Source organism: Hakea prostrata, chromosome 4 (assembly GCF_041222555.1).
Source record: "Hakea prostrata isolate BN-2017 chromosome 4, UWA_Hpros_2, whole genome shotgun sequence".
NCBI lineage: Eukaryota > Viridiplantae > Streptophyta > Magnoliopsida > Proteales > Proteaceae > Hakea > Hakea prostrata.
The window spans coordinates 813135-825785 of NC_142603.1; the positions used below are offsets into that span (position 1 = coordinate 813135).

General features: G+C 38.3%; 1 protein-coding gene across 2 annotated transcripts in view; it reads left to right on the top strand.

Moving 5' to 3' along the window:
- The window catches only part of ECA3 (endoplasmic reticulum-type calcium-transporting ATPase 3), a 72959-nt gene that overhangs the window by 7299 nt on the left and 53009 nt on the right, over positions 1-12651 (top strand). For both annotated transcript variants that reach the window (XM_089151157.1, XM_089151158.1), the window contains exons 5-12: positions 98-234; positions 4399-4473; positions 5255-5300; positions 5540-5599; positions 5718-5798; positions 8281-8366; positions 10362-10463; positions 11929-11982. In XM_089151157.1, coding sequence (XP_089007283.1) covers positions 98-234; positions 4399-4473; positions 5255-5300; positions 5540-5599; positions 5718-5798; positions 8281-8366; positions 10362-10463; positions 11929-11982 — 641 coding nt within the window. The remainder of the gene's footprint in view (positions 1-97; positions 235-4398; positions 4474-5254; positions 5301-5539; positions 5600-5717; positions 5799-8280; positions 8367-10361; positions 10464-11928; positions 11983-12651) is intronic.

Consider the following 12651-nt stretch of genomic DNA (forward strand, 5'->3'; position numbering starts at 1 on the left):
TAGGTTATTTGATGTTTTTGTGGACTAACTGCATGCAACAGATGTCTTGTCTATGTAGGAGGATTATTTATATCATAGTATTTGATTCTCACTGCAGGTACTCCATTTTGGAAATTAGTTTTGAAGCAATTTGATGATTTACTTGTTAAGATACTGATTGGGGCTGCTTTAGTTTCTTTCTTTTTGGCTTTGATTAATGGAGAGACTGGCATAACGGCATTTTTGGAACCTTCTGTAAGAAGTCGTTGCTTCTTCTTCTTTTTTCTTTTTCTTTTTTTGAGTCTCTTTTATTTTTGTTTATTTTGTGAGGTTGGTTGGGAAAAAATCATCCATATTTATTTTCTTCTTACAACTGTGAACTGGAAATGATATTTCTCAGAAATGAATTATGCTGCAATTTCATATGTTGCTTTCATGCACATTCATAATATTTGTATATAAGTAGTAGCGAAGAAAAGAAGATGCTTTAAGCGTAAAAAGAGAAGAGAAAGGAGGAGGGGTAATATAGCCTTGAAGTGTAGGGATCAACCAAGTCCTGATGCTGCTGTGGGATCTTAGAAAACTGGAAACCCAAACGAACCCCCTCCCCCGGGGCCAAAAAAAAGGAAAAAGAAAAAGGGTCTTGGGTATCAAGATAAAAAGGACTGCTTTAGGGTTTCAATGATCAGATGGGGATGGCGCTTTAGGAGAATGGTATGCAGACCTATAGGAAGGTCTGGTATGGATTTCAGCCTATCCTAATGGTTAGATAAAGTTTAGGGTTAGTTGAGACAAACTAGGAACAGGGGATGATGTGAATCAGGATATAGGTTTTGATTGGATTGAAAAGCCCTAAATCTAGGTCTTCCCACAAGATCCTTTTCAAGAGAATCGACACTTGATGAGGGCTTAGAGTAGCCTATGGTTGAAGGAATAGGGCTGTTCTAGAAGTTCTAGGGTTTGAAATAGGGGAGGGCTAGGTACGGGCCGTACAGCTGGGTTTAGGAGCTAGGGTTTTGCAATTCAAGCCTTAAACTTTGCTATCCTGTTGAATTCAGATTTGAATATTCAGGTTTAGGGTTTTCTAGGGTTGGGTTGGGGCTAGGGTTAGGTTGATTGTTCAAGGAGTGATAGGGATGCTAATTCTAAAAGGGTTTAGGATTTGGTAAATTGGTTAGAGTTTTAGGGTTTAAAAGTATTTAGGGTTTTGGGTTTCCTAGTCAAGGAAAGTTCTAGGGTTTAGAGGGGAAGAATGGGGCTGGAACCTGAGTTCGAGGGTAGGGGACTGTGAAGGGATTCTAATTCCTATAGGGGAGTGACCGGGATTGGGGTGGGGGCTTGGTACTTGGAGATGCAAAGATGAAAGCTGGAAATTTGAACTTCAATAGAAATGCTCTCTTCTAAAGTGCCGCATGTCAGCAGGCTCCACCCAAGGGAACCCTAAACTTCTAGCTTATGCTTCTTCAATTCTCAATCAATTTTATTAATCATAAACTCTGCTGATTACAATATCAGTGAGGCTTATTTATAGCCTTTAGAAGGGAACTCACACTTGGACTCTAATATAGAGAACAATTCAAACTCCTATTTGACTAAGGACTCTTACTCACACAAGGGTCCTTCATATCTTATTCTAGATTAGTCCAAATTGAATTCTAAGTGTAGATATGAAATCCTTGCAAGAAGTAGAACACAACTAGACTACTAGAGGGAGGACTCCTTCACAACTTGGGTATCCTGACTTAACAAGGATTCTTTAATAACTCAACACATATGTACTCAACTTGAAACCAAAAGTAGATCTAGGTTCTTGCAAACATTTAAACCCTAAGTTGACTCAACTGGAAAGTGCAAAAGTACCAAAATACCCCTGCTGGTACTAGCGGGCTGTAGGGTTTGGGGAAGCAACCCTAGGCCCTGTTTCAGCCCTGGTCTGGTCCACATCAGTAGGGTTCAGGACCATGGGCAGAATCTGATGCCCCACAGGCCCATTCTTAACCATGTCCTTGAGAGGAAGAGGTGTTAGAATGACCATGCAGTTTCCAGCAGTAACCCTTCATGGTTGCTCTCCCCAGTACTCACATATCACAAGAGTACAAGAAGAGGGAGAATGACCGGCACAGAGAACAAGATCATTTATGGGAGGAACTCTATGGCCACTGTATAGAACTGATTGGTCATTTGGTCTAGAATCAAAGGTTGCCAGTCTGTTGATAGTTCTCAAGATGGAAAAAAGCTTAAGACTGCTACAAAAGTGGGAAGTAGAGTGTGATTGAGGACTTGAGATTTGATGTATCATACTCCACATTCGGACCAGCTAAGAAATAATACGCCTTGGGGTCATCCTTGTTCTTCTTAGACCCAGAAGCATAAGCTTCGAGCATTACCGTGATGGGGATAAGTTCGTGTTAAGTGGTCTGGTGCACATGTTTGTACAAATTAAACACTTGGGCTGCATTTTTTGCTCTAGAATAAGTCTCTTTTGCAGCCTTAAAGATCTTCTCAACAGTATCCAAAAGAAGGTAGAGCCCCGGGCAAGATTGAACTGCATGGAGTTGATTAAAAAAGCAATTAGAAGTAGGGGTGTAAACGGACCGGATTCGGATCAGATAGTGGTAATCATGGTGGGAGATCTACCAAAATTCTGGCATAATTTCGGTGGGTTTTAGGGCCCCGGTTGGGCTGAAACTTGGTATTTAGCCTATTTAAGGCCTTTTGAACACATTGGTGGCCTTAGATTTGTGAGAAAATAACCCTAAGTATGTCTTCTAAGTCGACCCTATGTGTAAAACTGAAATGCTGTAAAATGCAAGGTTAGACAACATATAATGTAGAGATATTAAGTAATTCATGTTATCAACTTTCAAGTATCAAATACATTACACATCAAACTATCAAAGAACTTAAATGTCTTCAAAATTTTACAACCATAAGAAGTTTTAGACTTTTAGTAAGTCATAAATCATAATCCATAAGTTCACAATCACAAGAGTATGTGAGTAACAAGATTACAAGACTACAAGACAACAAGAGTATCACTCAGTATTTTGCATCAATTGATTCTGAACAGTGGCCACATATGACTCCCAAGTCAACTCATCACTGTAGTATGTCACATATCGGTTTAAATGTCACATTAAATTTGTTTCCATGAAAGTGTAGATTAAAGCTAGTAGATCAACATATATATATATATATATATATATATATATATACATACTAGACTCAAACACCCATTGTAGAACATTCTATTTGAAAAAAAAAAATCAAATTTGGGGGAAAATCTTACCTTTGTTGAAGATATAGTTGAAATAGGCTTGAATGATGATAATCTGATGTTGTAGATGTCTTAAAGATGTTTAGAAGTTGAATCCCCAACAAATTCCGTCCAAAAATCAAGTTTTTGGCAAGTTTTGATGGTTGCAGCGAGAGAGAGGCGAGATATGCCTCTCTTGAGCGAGATAGGGGGTTTTAGAACCCCCTAAACTAGGTGGTTGGAACAAAGATGGCGAGATCTTGTCGAGATCCCGGCAAGATGTGGCGAGATATCCCATATCTCAGATCTCGTCTTTCCTCTCATCTCACTATCTCAAAATAGCGAGATATCTCGCGAGATCTCCCACCATGGTGGTAATACCATATCCGCATCCTACTATATTCAGACGGATTCGGATAATATCCTATCGGTTTTCGGACGGATTCAGTCGGATTCGGATTATAATCGGATAGTTATTTTTTGAAGATAATCGGATGATAATCTAAATAAGTAATTTAATCGGATAATTGTATCGGACGGATAATAATTGGTAAGAAAGGGGTATACCATATCTGCATCCTATTAGTAATCGGACGGATTCGGATACCCCTAAACAATGCGGATGTGAATTTGAAAGCAGATTTTGGTTATCCATTTACACCCCTAATTAGAAGGCTATCATTTGATGACCTCTTCTTTAAAGGGCAGTAGTCGTAGTGTTATCTGATGAGACCATAGGCAGCAATTAAGACATAATAAAGTGAGGTCACAGTAAGTAGTTGCACCCATCTAGTTCAACAGAGGTAATTGGGAATGTGGTGGACTCATTGCGATGATTGTGTCATGTTTCTTGGCTAGTGCTAGAGGTGGAATTTGTACTTTCATTTGCTGTAGTTTCATGGTAAAATAGGAATGAAAGGAGGGTACATCTAGAAGGATAAGAAAAGGGGAAGGAATTGGAAAACCAAAGAGGCAAGAAAAAGGGAGGGGATGGAACAGAAGTGTCGAAATTTTTGTGCAACTACGAGTAATGAATTTCAGCGCTCAGCTTGTATTCTTGGACTAACTACCCTTTTTATTTTAGTGAACTAAGTGGATCAGGGGGCTTTTGAATGATATTTCATTGCTAGTGATTTAATTCCTTTGCTTTTTTTCATTTACAGGTCATTCTTTTGATCCTAGCCGCAAATGCTGCTGTGGGAGTGATCACAGAAACAAATGCTGAAAAGGCTCTTGAGGTAATTTGAAGCCTTTTTAATTAATTAATTTTTTTTTTTGGGGTTGGGGGGGGGGGAGGAAGGTGGGTTATCAATTTCTGTGTCCGGCTTTTTTGTACAGTTTTCCTTCATATTGGTCCTTCTACAGGAGTCACGCCGGCTCTCTCTTTTATTAAGGGGGGGCCCCAGAACGGGGGGCCGCCGAGCGCCAATAAAAAAAAACAACCGCCGCAGCGGGGGCCCCACCGGGTTTGATGCGTACGCGGGCGGGCGGGGGCGCCCGGTTCGGCCTTGTGGTGTCGGGCCTGGTTTGCTCATTTTTGGGCCCCCTGTGGGTTTGGATGGATGGTGGCTTTCTTTTTTATGATGTTCAGTTTTTGGTGTTTACTTTTCCCTTTTTTATCTTTAAGGGGAAAGTTCTATACATGCCATAGACTTGGCATGTCGGGTTTAAGATGTGTTGTGTCTTTCTTTTTTATGATGTTCTATTTTTGGTGTTTACATTTTCCTTTGTTCTTCTTCTTCTTCTTCTTTTTTTTTTTTTTTCTTTCCTTTTCTTTCTAAGTTATTGCAATTCTCATTCTGTTGTTGCCATGGAAAAAGAAAAAGTTTGAAAGTTGCCTATGGATGGCTATATAGACTGGGTAAGGGTAATGATGAAATTTGTCATGTGCTAGATAGAAAATTGAATTGGGATATGCTTGAAAACATGACTAGATAGGCTATGAAAACAAGACTATGTAAGTACTATTGAGCATTTTGCCTCTTCTGGCTGATTTCATTCTGTGATGGTTCCATGTAGGAATTACGAGCTTACCAAGCTGACGTTGCGACTGTTCTCCGAAATGGTATGAATCCTTGGGAAACTTTGTGACATTTGAACTGCTTGTTGGATCTCAGACATGTTGTTATTTGTTGGAAAGTTGGCCTAGTAGCTGAAACATCTTCGTCTATATGCTTAATCATGAATTTCAGCATTTTTGTTGAGTGACAGAGTGAGACAGGGGAACCTGCTTCTGTTTGTCTGTAAGGTATAAAGTGTATTAGACATAACTCATGTTGTCACACTAACATGTAAAACTTTCAGGTTGCTTCTCAATACTGCCTGCAACTGACCTTGTTCCTGGTGATATTGTCGAAGTAGCAGGTGTGTGGGTAGCTTGTAATTTAAGGAGTTAAGTTTTTCAGTTGATTCCATATCTCTTCTATGTTGATTATCTTGCAAGAGATCATGAAATTGCCTTGATTTTGTGCTGGTGGAGTAGTTGGATGCAAAATTCCTGCAGATATGAGAATGATTGAGATGCTCAGTACACAACTACGTGTTGACCAGGCAATTCTTACAGGTATAACCTCCCTTTCTCTTTGATACCTCGTTGTTATGGATATATTATATTTTCAGGTTGCTGACCCAGTGGTTGAATACTCAACTTTTGAGTGTGGTTAGCATGCTTTTGAATTTCATACACTTGGATGAAGCAAGAGATTCATCTTTACAATTTGTAAGGTTTGTATGGCCACTATTGATTCTAAAAGGTAATGAATGGAAGGGGGGGGGGGACATCATGTCATATCAATGGAGAACTCTGAGAATACTTCATCCTTAATGGACCAATACAAAATTTGTTTGAATTCTTGGAATGGGGAAGATATAATCGATTCGAGGTTGGCAAAACTTAAAAGGCCACCTAGTCTTCTAAAAGAAGCTGCAGGACAGGGAAGCACAAAATTGGAAATATGCGAAAGGATGGTATGTAATATCTATGTCATTAATAAACATTTTTCTGAAGTCTTTAATAGGAAATTTCTCATCGAAGCCTTGGTGTGATGGTTAATTCCATTATTGACCATTAGGTTGTCAGGAAAGAACCTTTCCAAGAAGTGAAGGTAAGGCTGTCTACATTTGTGCATCCCAAACCCTGCAGTGCCAGAAGCCTCATGTACTGGGAGTCTAGGACACTGTTTTAATGGGGACCAGCTCAACATACTCAGCTGTATGGAGCATGATTGGTTGTTTCAAGGATTAGATTAGTTTGAGTTAGGTTTTCAGTTGTTGAGGTCACATGCTCATAGGGGTTACCATGGTTCAAGAACTTGGGATCTTGCCCTTCAAAAACCTGAGATCTCGACTGAGTTGGCGAGCTTTCGATCGAGAATCGAGATATGGTCTTTTTTTTGGGCCAACTCGATGGCCCATCTCAGTGGGTTTTAGGGTCTAGGTTGGGCTCAACCTTGGTAGTTGGCCTAATTTAGGCCTTCTGAACACACTGATGGGCTTGGATTTGTGAGAAAACAACCCTCATAATGAGTTCCAAGTCGATCCTAAGTGTAAAACCGAAATGCTGCAGGATTGGGGAATGCAAGGTTATATAACATGTAATATAGAACCTTTAAGGCATATGAATGAAAAACAAGTTTATTGAATACATCAAATATTAGAGGGGAACCTCACTACTGTAGTTCTCCATATCTCAACTCCTAAGTTCATCAATAGGAATAGTATGAATATGGGAGTCCCTACCAACTATTGAGGTTGACATTCTCAAAATGTCCAATATTTCACCAAGATTCTCAAAATATTGGAAATCTCAGTTGAGAATCTCAAACCTTGGCATTTTTTATTTTGTATGTTATTTCATCTCAAGTCTCAACTACTCGAGTTCTCAAGCTTTTTGAGATCTTGAACTTCGATGAGATTCTGAACTATGGTCTAACATAGCATCAATCCTTGCTTTTCTCTCATCCACCAAAATGGTATTGCCAATGAAGAGAATATACCGTGAGACTTAATTTTGAATTCTCTTGGTTAGGTTTTCCATGATGCACACACATAGGTAAGAGCTTAAGGCTGACCCCTCATGTTGCAGAATCGTAATTGGGAATTTCTTGCCTTGGCATCCACATATCTTTCATACTAATCACCACGTGCTCTTACATATCTTTAACTACATCCACATTTTTACTGGATGTCCCTTCACTTGGACAGTATTGCTTGAGATATGGGGGTAAAATTTTGTTTCCCCAATAGTAAATTGGATGTGTTATGACTCTGCATGTACTTAACGCTGTAATATTTTGGCTTCTCAATTTCCAATGGATCCTCTTGGACTGGATATTTTCCTAGTTTTGAGTTGTGTAAGATTCCTAAGCATTGTGTAAGATGTAAGGTTGATTAAAAAGAAATTGCTGTCTTTGCTTTCTGATGGGTAAACATCGTAATTGATCATTGCCTTTGTTTTATTGTGGTAAGCATCTAGTTACTGCATGGAAAATTGGGAATTTGGTATTTACTGTTGACCATGGATTGAGCTCTTAACAATATGGGATATCCAGTTCTAATGAACCTTCATTAATCTTGATCTGTAGAAATCCCCCCCCCCCCCAAATCAGAAGTTAGATATTGTGCAGTTATAGCATGCCCTGAGATGTTTTCATGGAATTTGAACTGGTTGGGCAGCTGGAATTGAGATAATTTTTAATTAGGAGGTCATTTCTCCAAATTCTTCTCATGAGAATCTTGTTGCTACTCTGTTTTGTTTTGAATCTAATATGGAGCATTTGACCAACTACTTACAGATTTATTCTGCTTCTTTATGGTTGCATGCATGTCTATTGTCTTGTATGCATCCCTTGATTAAGTGCTCGTTATTAGATTTTCTTGAAATATTCGACTGTCTTTGCTCTTGTCACTTCTTGCATTTTTCCAGTTCTTCATTTCTGACATATAAGTTTGTTAATTAGATTCTTGTCTTTTGGTATGTGGCTGTAATTTCGAGGCATTTGGTCATAATTTGTATAGTGACAGAAGTATTATTTGATGGTGACAAGGTGAGAGCTGCTCTGTCGAGAAAGAGCTTGAATCCACTGTAGCAGAAAATGCTGTGTATCAAGACAAGACAAACATTCTATTTTCGGTAATTTAACAAGTATCTTTAAAGTATAAATGAATTACCATGGGTTGTCAGATACCGTTTATATACCTTATAAACATCTCAATGTGGGTGCTGCTGATCATGTTAAGATTGTGTGTTTCAGAATGCAGTTTATTTCTGTTTCTGTTTTAGGGTCCTTTTAGGAGTTCTAGTTTACGACTTTAAATTTTAGTATGCTTATCACTGTTGGATGGATCAGAAGATTGAAATTGAGTTTTTGGTTAAAGCTTGTGTTGCTGGTGGTTTGGTTTTCCTCCTTCCTTCTTGTGATCCCGTTCTCTTCCCTTACATCTGTTGTTTCTTTACTGGATCTTTCTCTGTTTCAGGCAGTAACAGCAGATCCGCGCATTCATTTTCATTATCTTTGTTCTTCTCTTTTCTACATGAGATAGAGTTTGAAGAAGGAATCCTTGGTGTGGGTCATTGAAACAGTAGATTCCTGATATAGTCCTAGATTGATGGAGTATTTTTCTGACAATTATCTTGTAGGGGAAATCAAGATAACTTTGAGCCTTAATGGGAAATCTAAGAGGTTGACATTTTATAAATATAGCTATGTCAGTTAGGTTGTGATGATATAGGGATGTATGCAGCTTCTAGAGTTGGATGTGAACAGGAGGTGCAGGTCACCCACTGAAGTGTGCATATTTGTGACATTTGATTAGTTCGTGTATGGAATTTATTTTTATTTTTATTGGGCATTCTTAGCTGCCATTTCACCTAAAACCTCAAACTGTTTCTGAAAAGCAGCTCAGCTGCCAGAGTTCGAAGCAAACAGGATATGCAGATACTCCTAGAAGTATGCATTCTTGTGACATTTGATTAGTTTGCCGGGGTTTTTTTTTTTTGGGGGGGGGGGGGGGCGTTCTTAGCTTCCATTTCACCTAATACCTCAAAACTATTTGGGAAGGGCAGCTCAGCTGCAGAGTGGGAAGTGAACAAGATGTGCAGATACACATTGAAGCGTGCATTTTGTGACATTTGATTTAGTTTGCATGTGGATTTTGTCTTTTTTTGGTATTGATAGCTATTATTTCACCTAAACCCTCAAACTCTTTGGAAAAGGCAGCTAAAATGTATATAGCAGCATTCCTCTGTATATGTAGGCTTTCTTGGTCCTTGCATGTGACATGAGTGTCCTCTAAAGATACTGAGGGACAATAATTAAAAATAAAAGTTTATTTTGTACTCCCTAGGAGTCTAATACTTGAACACGGTGTGCAGATACCCATTGGAGTGTGCATTTTCATGACATTTCGTTATTTTGCATGTGGATTTTGTCTTTTTTAGTATCTATAGCTATGATTTCACCTAAAGCCTCAAACTCTTTGGGAAGGGCAGCATAAGTTACAAATATATATATATACGTGCAATAAGATTACACATCTCTGTATGTGTAGGCGTTCTTGGTCCTTGCACGTTAAATATGTGAGCGTCCACTAAAGATACTGAGGGACAATAATTAAAAAATATTGCATTTTGTACTTCCTAGGAGTCTAGTACTCGATCACCTTACTTTGGTACCACCATGTTTTACCTAAAATCTCAAACTGTTTGGGAATGACATATTAAAGGTATACATCAACATGTATACTTGGTAGATCAGATGCAATCATGTTGCTCTTTTTTAGTAATCATGATATCTTATAAATCAGGTACTAGGAATCTTGGATACAGTTGGTATGTCTTACATCATTACATCCATCCAAAGTAGATAGTTATTGTATTGTATACTGTTCCCATAAAAAATCATGTCTCCAGTAGTCCAATGGGATGTCTCTAAATAAAAAAGAAGCAAAGAACTTAGATTAACTATTTGTTTTATGTTCGTCTTGTATTTTCTTAGTTTATTGTATAAATTGTAATTATTTGTTTTATGTTCATCTTGTATTTTCTTAGTTTATTGAAAACAGTTGTGGTCTGCTCATCGATTCATCACTGTGAATATGGACAAATCTAGTTTCTGCTGGCTGACAGGGTACAGTAGTAGTTGCGGGTAGGGCAAGAGCAGTTGTTGTTGGTGTTGGCTCGAATACTGCAATGGGGACTATACGTGATGCAATGCTGAGAGCAGAAGATGTAAGAGAACCACAATTTCAGTTTCCCCTTAGAGAACGATTCATTTATTTTTCCTGAGGTTTACCTGCTGTGACATACTTTGTTTTTTTTTTTTTTTTTTTTTTTTTAAATTAAAATTTACTTTTCATAGTTTGATAAATTATTCATGCCTCAATTTCATTCTTATTTTTTAATTTTCTTAATTACTCCTGCACAGGGATAGTTACTGGTAGCCTGGTACGAATGGTTTGCAGTGCTTTTTTCTTGTCGTTTCACTTCCTTCCCACATCTTTTAGGTTGCTTTTAGATTTGTTTCCCTTGTGCTGTGGCTAGTGGGAAGGTGAAAGGAAGGAAAATACTATGGTTATTATTTTTTTCGGTTGGGGGTTAGGTTTTTTTGGTTTTTTTTTTTTTGCCGGGGAAGGGGACTCTTGGGAACTCATTGGCTTAAATATTTTTATGTGCATTTCATGCAAAAAAATGGGTACTGTGGGCCTGAAAATTGTGGAAAGAGGCAATGGAATTCTGAAAACAAAGCCTCCATAATCAATTACCTTTCTTCTTGGTCTTTTCTCCAATCATCCCCAAAGTAAAAGTCCTCTTTTCTCTGTAGCTCCCATGTCATTAGGTGTAACTAGGTTTCTGCAGCCTGATACTCCCCTCCCTCTCTTAAGAAGGGCATCCTGATGTAATTCCCAACTCAGTTCTAGCTTTTGCTTGTAATCTACGGTTTTTTTTCCACCCTTTAAATTTAAAATTGACTTGTTCTCTCTGGTCTTTGCGGTGGGGTAGCCTCATGGCCTGGTATGTCGAATGAAAATGAAAATCCTGCCCAGAAACTGATTCTTCATTGCTCCATGAGACGGCCAAAAACACCCTTTAACTCAGATTTTTCTCTTAGTTTGGATTGTTTTTCCTCAGTTATGATCATGGATTTCTGTGTTAGATGTCTTCCTAGATGACTTTTCTTGCTACATCCATTTCTCATACTCTCTTTGGAATTCTTTAAAATTTGGGCTGCTGCTTTTTCCATGTCCTGTATAAGGTTCAGTTTCAGAAATATTAGAATCACATTATGTTAATCAATACATTTTGATATTTTAGGAATTCCTAAGTACTATCAGTTGCAAGGTGCAATTTCTAGGTACTGGACTTGCATCGATTGGATATTCTGAATTTGCTCTGCTTTTCTTTCCATAGAGTAACTATATCTGAGAACCATTGTCAAACATGCTGTTTGTTGATTTTGAGAGGCTCTTGTTATGAGCTTAAGCTTAGTTTGTCATTTGATTTGAATTCATATTTAGGTTTGTTGGAACAGATTAAACAGCTATTAGTCCTGTTCACCATGGGATGGTTTCATGATGTACCTTTAACTCTCTTCTTTGTGTTCAGCAGGATCATTTGAGTGCTAATTAGGGTTTCACCCCTTTCACCCCTTTCACCCTACCTGAACATATACTGATTGTAATATTATTTGTTGCAGGAAGTTACACCATTGAAGAAGAAACTTGATGAATTTGGTACTTTCTTGGCAAAGGTGATTGATTACTATCTTTTTTTACAATTTAAATCTCCAGTGTGTTGATTATCATTAGCATCTCAAGAAGTGGGTATTGTCAAATGGAATCTTTGTTATGTTGTCTACTTGTTTCATGTTCTGAGTAGGTCTTAAATAATATTTGTTTTACATCAAACTACACGTGGAGTAACTCTTGATCTAGCAGTAAAAGCAAGACGTGTAGGCGGTTGACTCATCTCCCATTGAAATAAGATCTACGCAAGGAAAAGCACTTGCTATTCGTTGGTTATTAGGGGCATCTCGTAAATGTTTGGGCCGAAATATGGCTTTGAAATTAAACTGTAAGTTCCCAAGTAGTGGGAGGAGACTAGGGCTTTGACTGTGTGCCTGTTGAAGAATGAGTCGGTGACTCATAGGCAGTGGCTTGGTTAAGGGAACCACTGGAGCCGTAGCGAAAGTGAGTCTTCGTAGGGCAATTGTCACTGCTTATGGACCCTATCTTGAGTGATCTTTAGATTTGGGTCATATTCTGTGGTTACAATTCTACCCTCTTATGTTTTCTTCTTTATTCCATCGATAATCTATTTTATGTTATAGATGCTTATGACCTCCCCCTTTATGCCCTATGGTAATGATTATTTGTTTTACATCAAACTACACGTGGAGTAACTCTTGATCTAGCAGTAA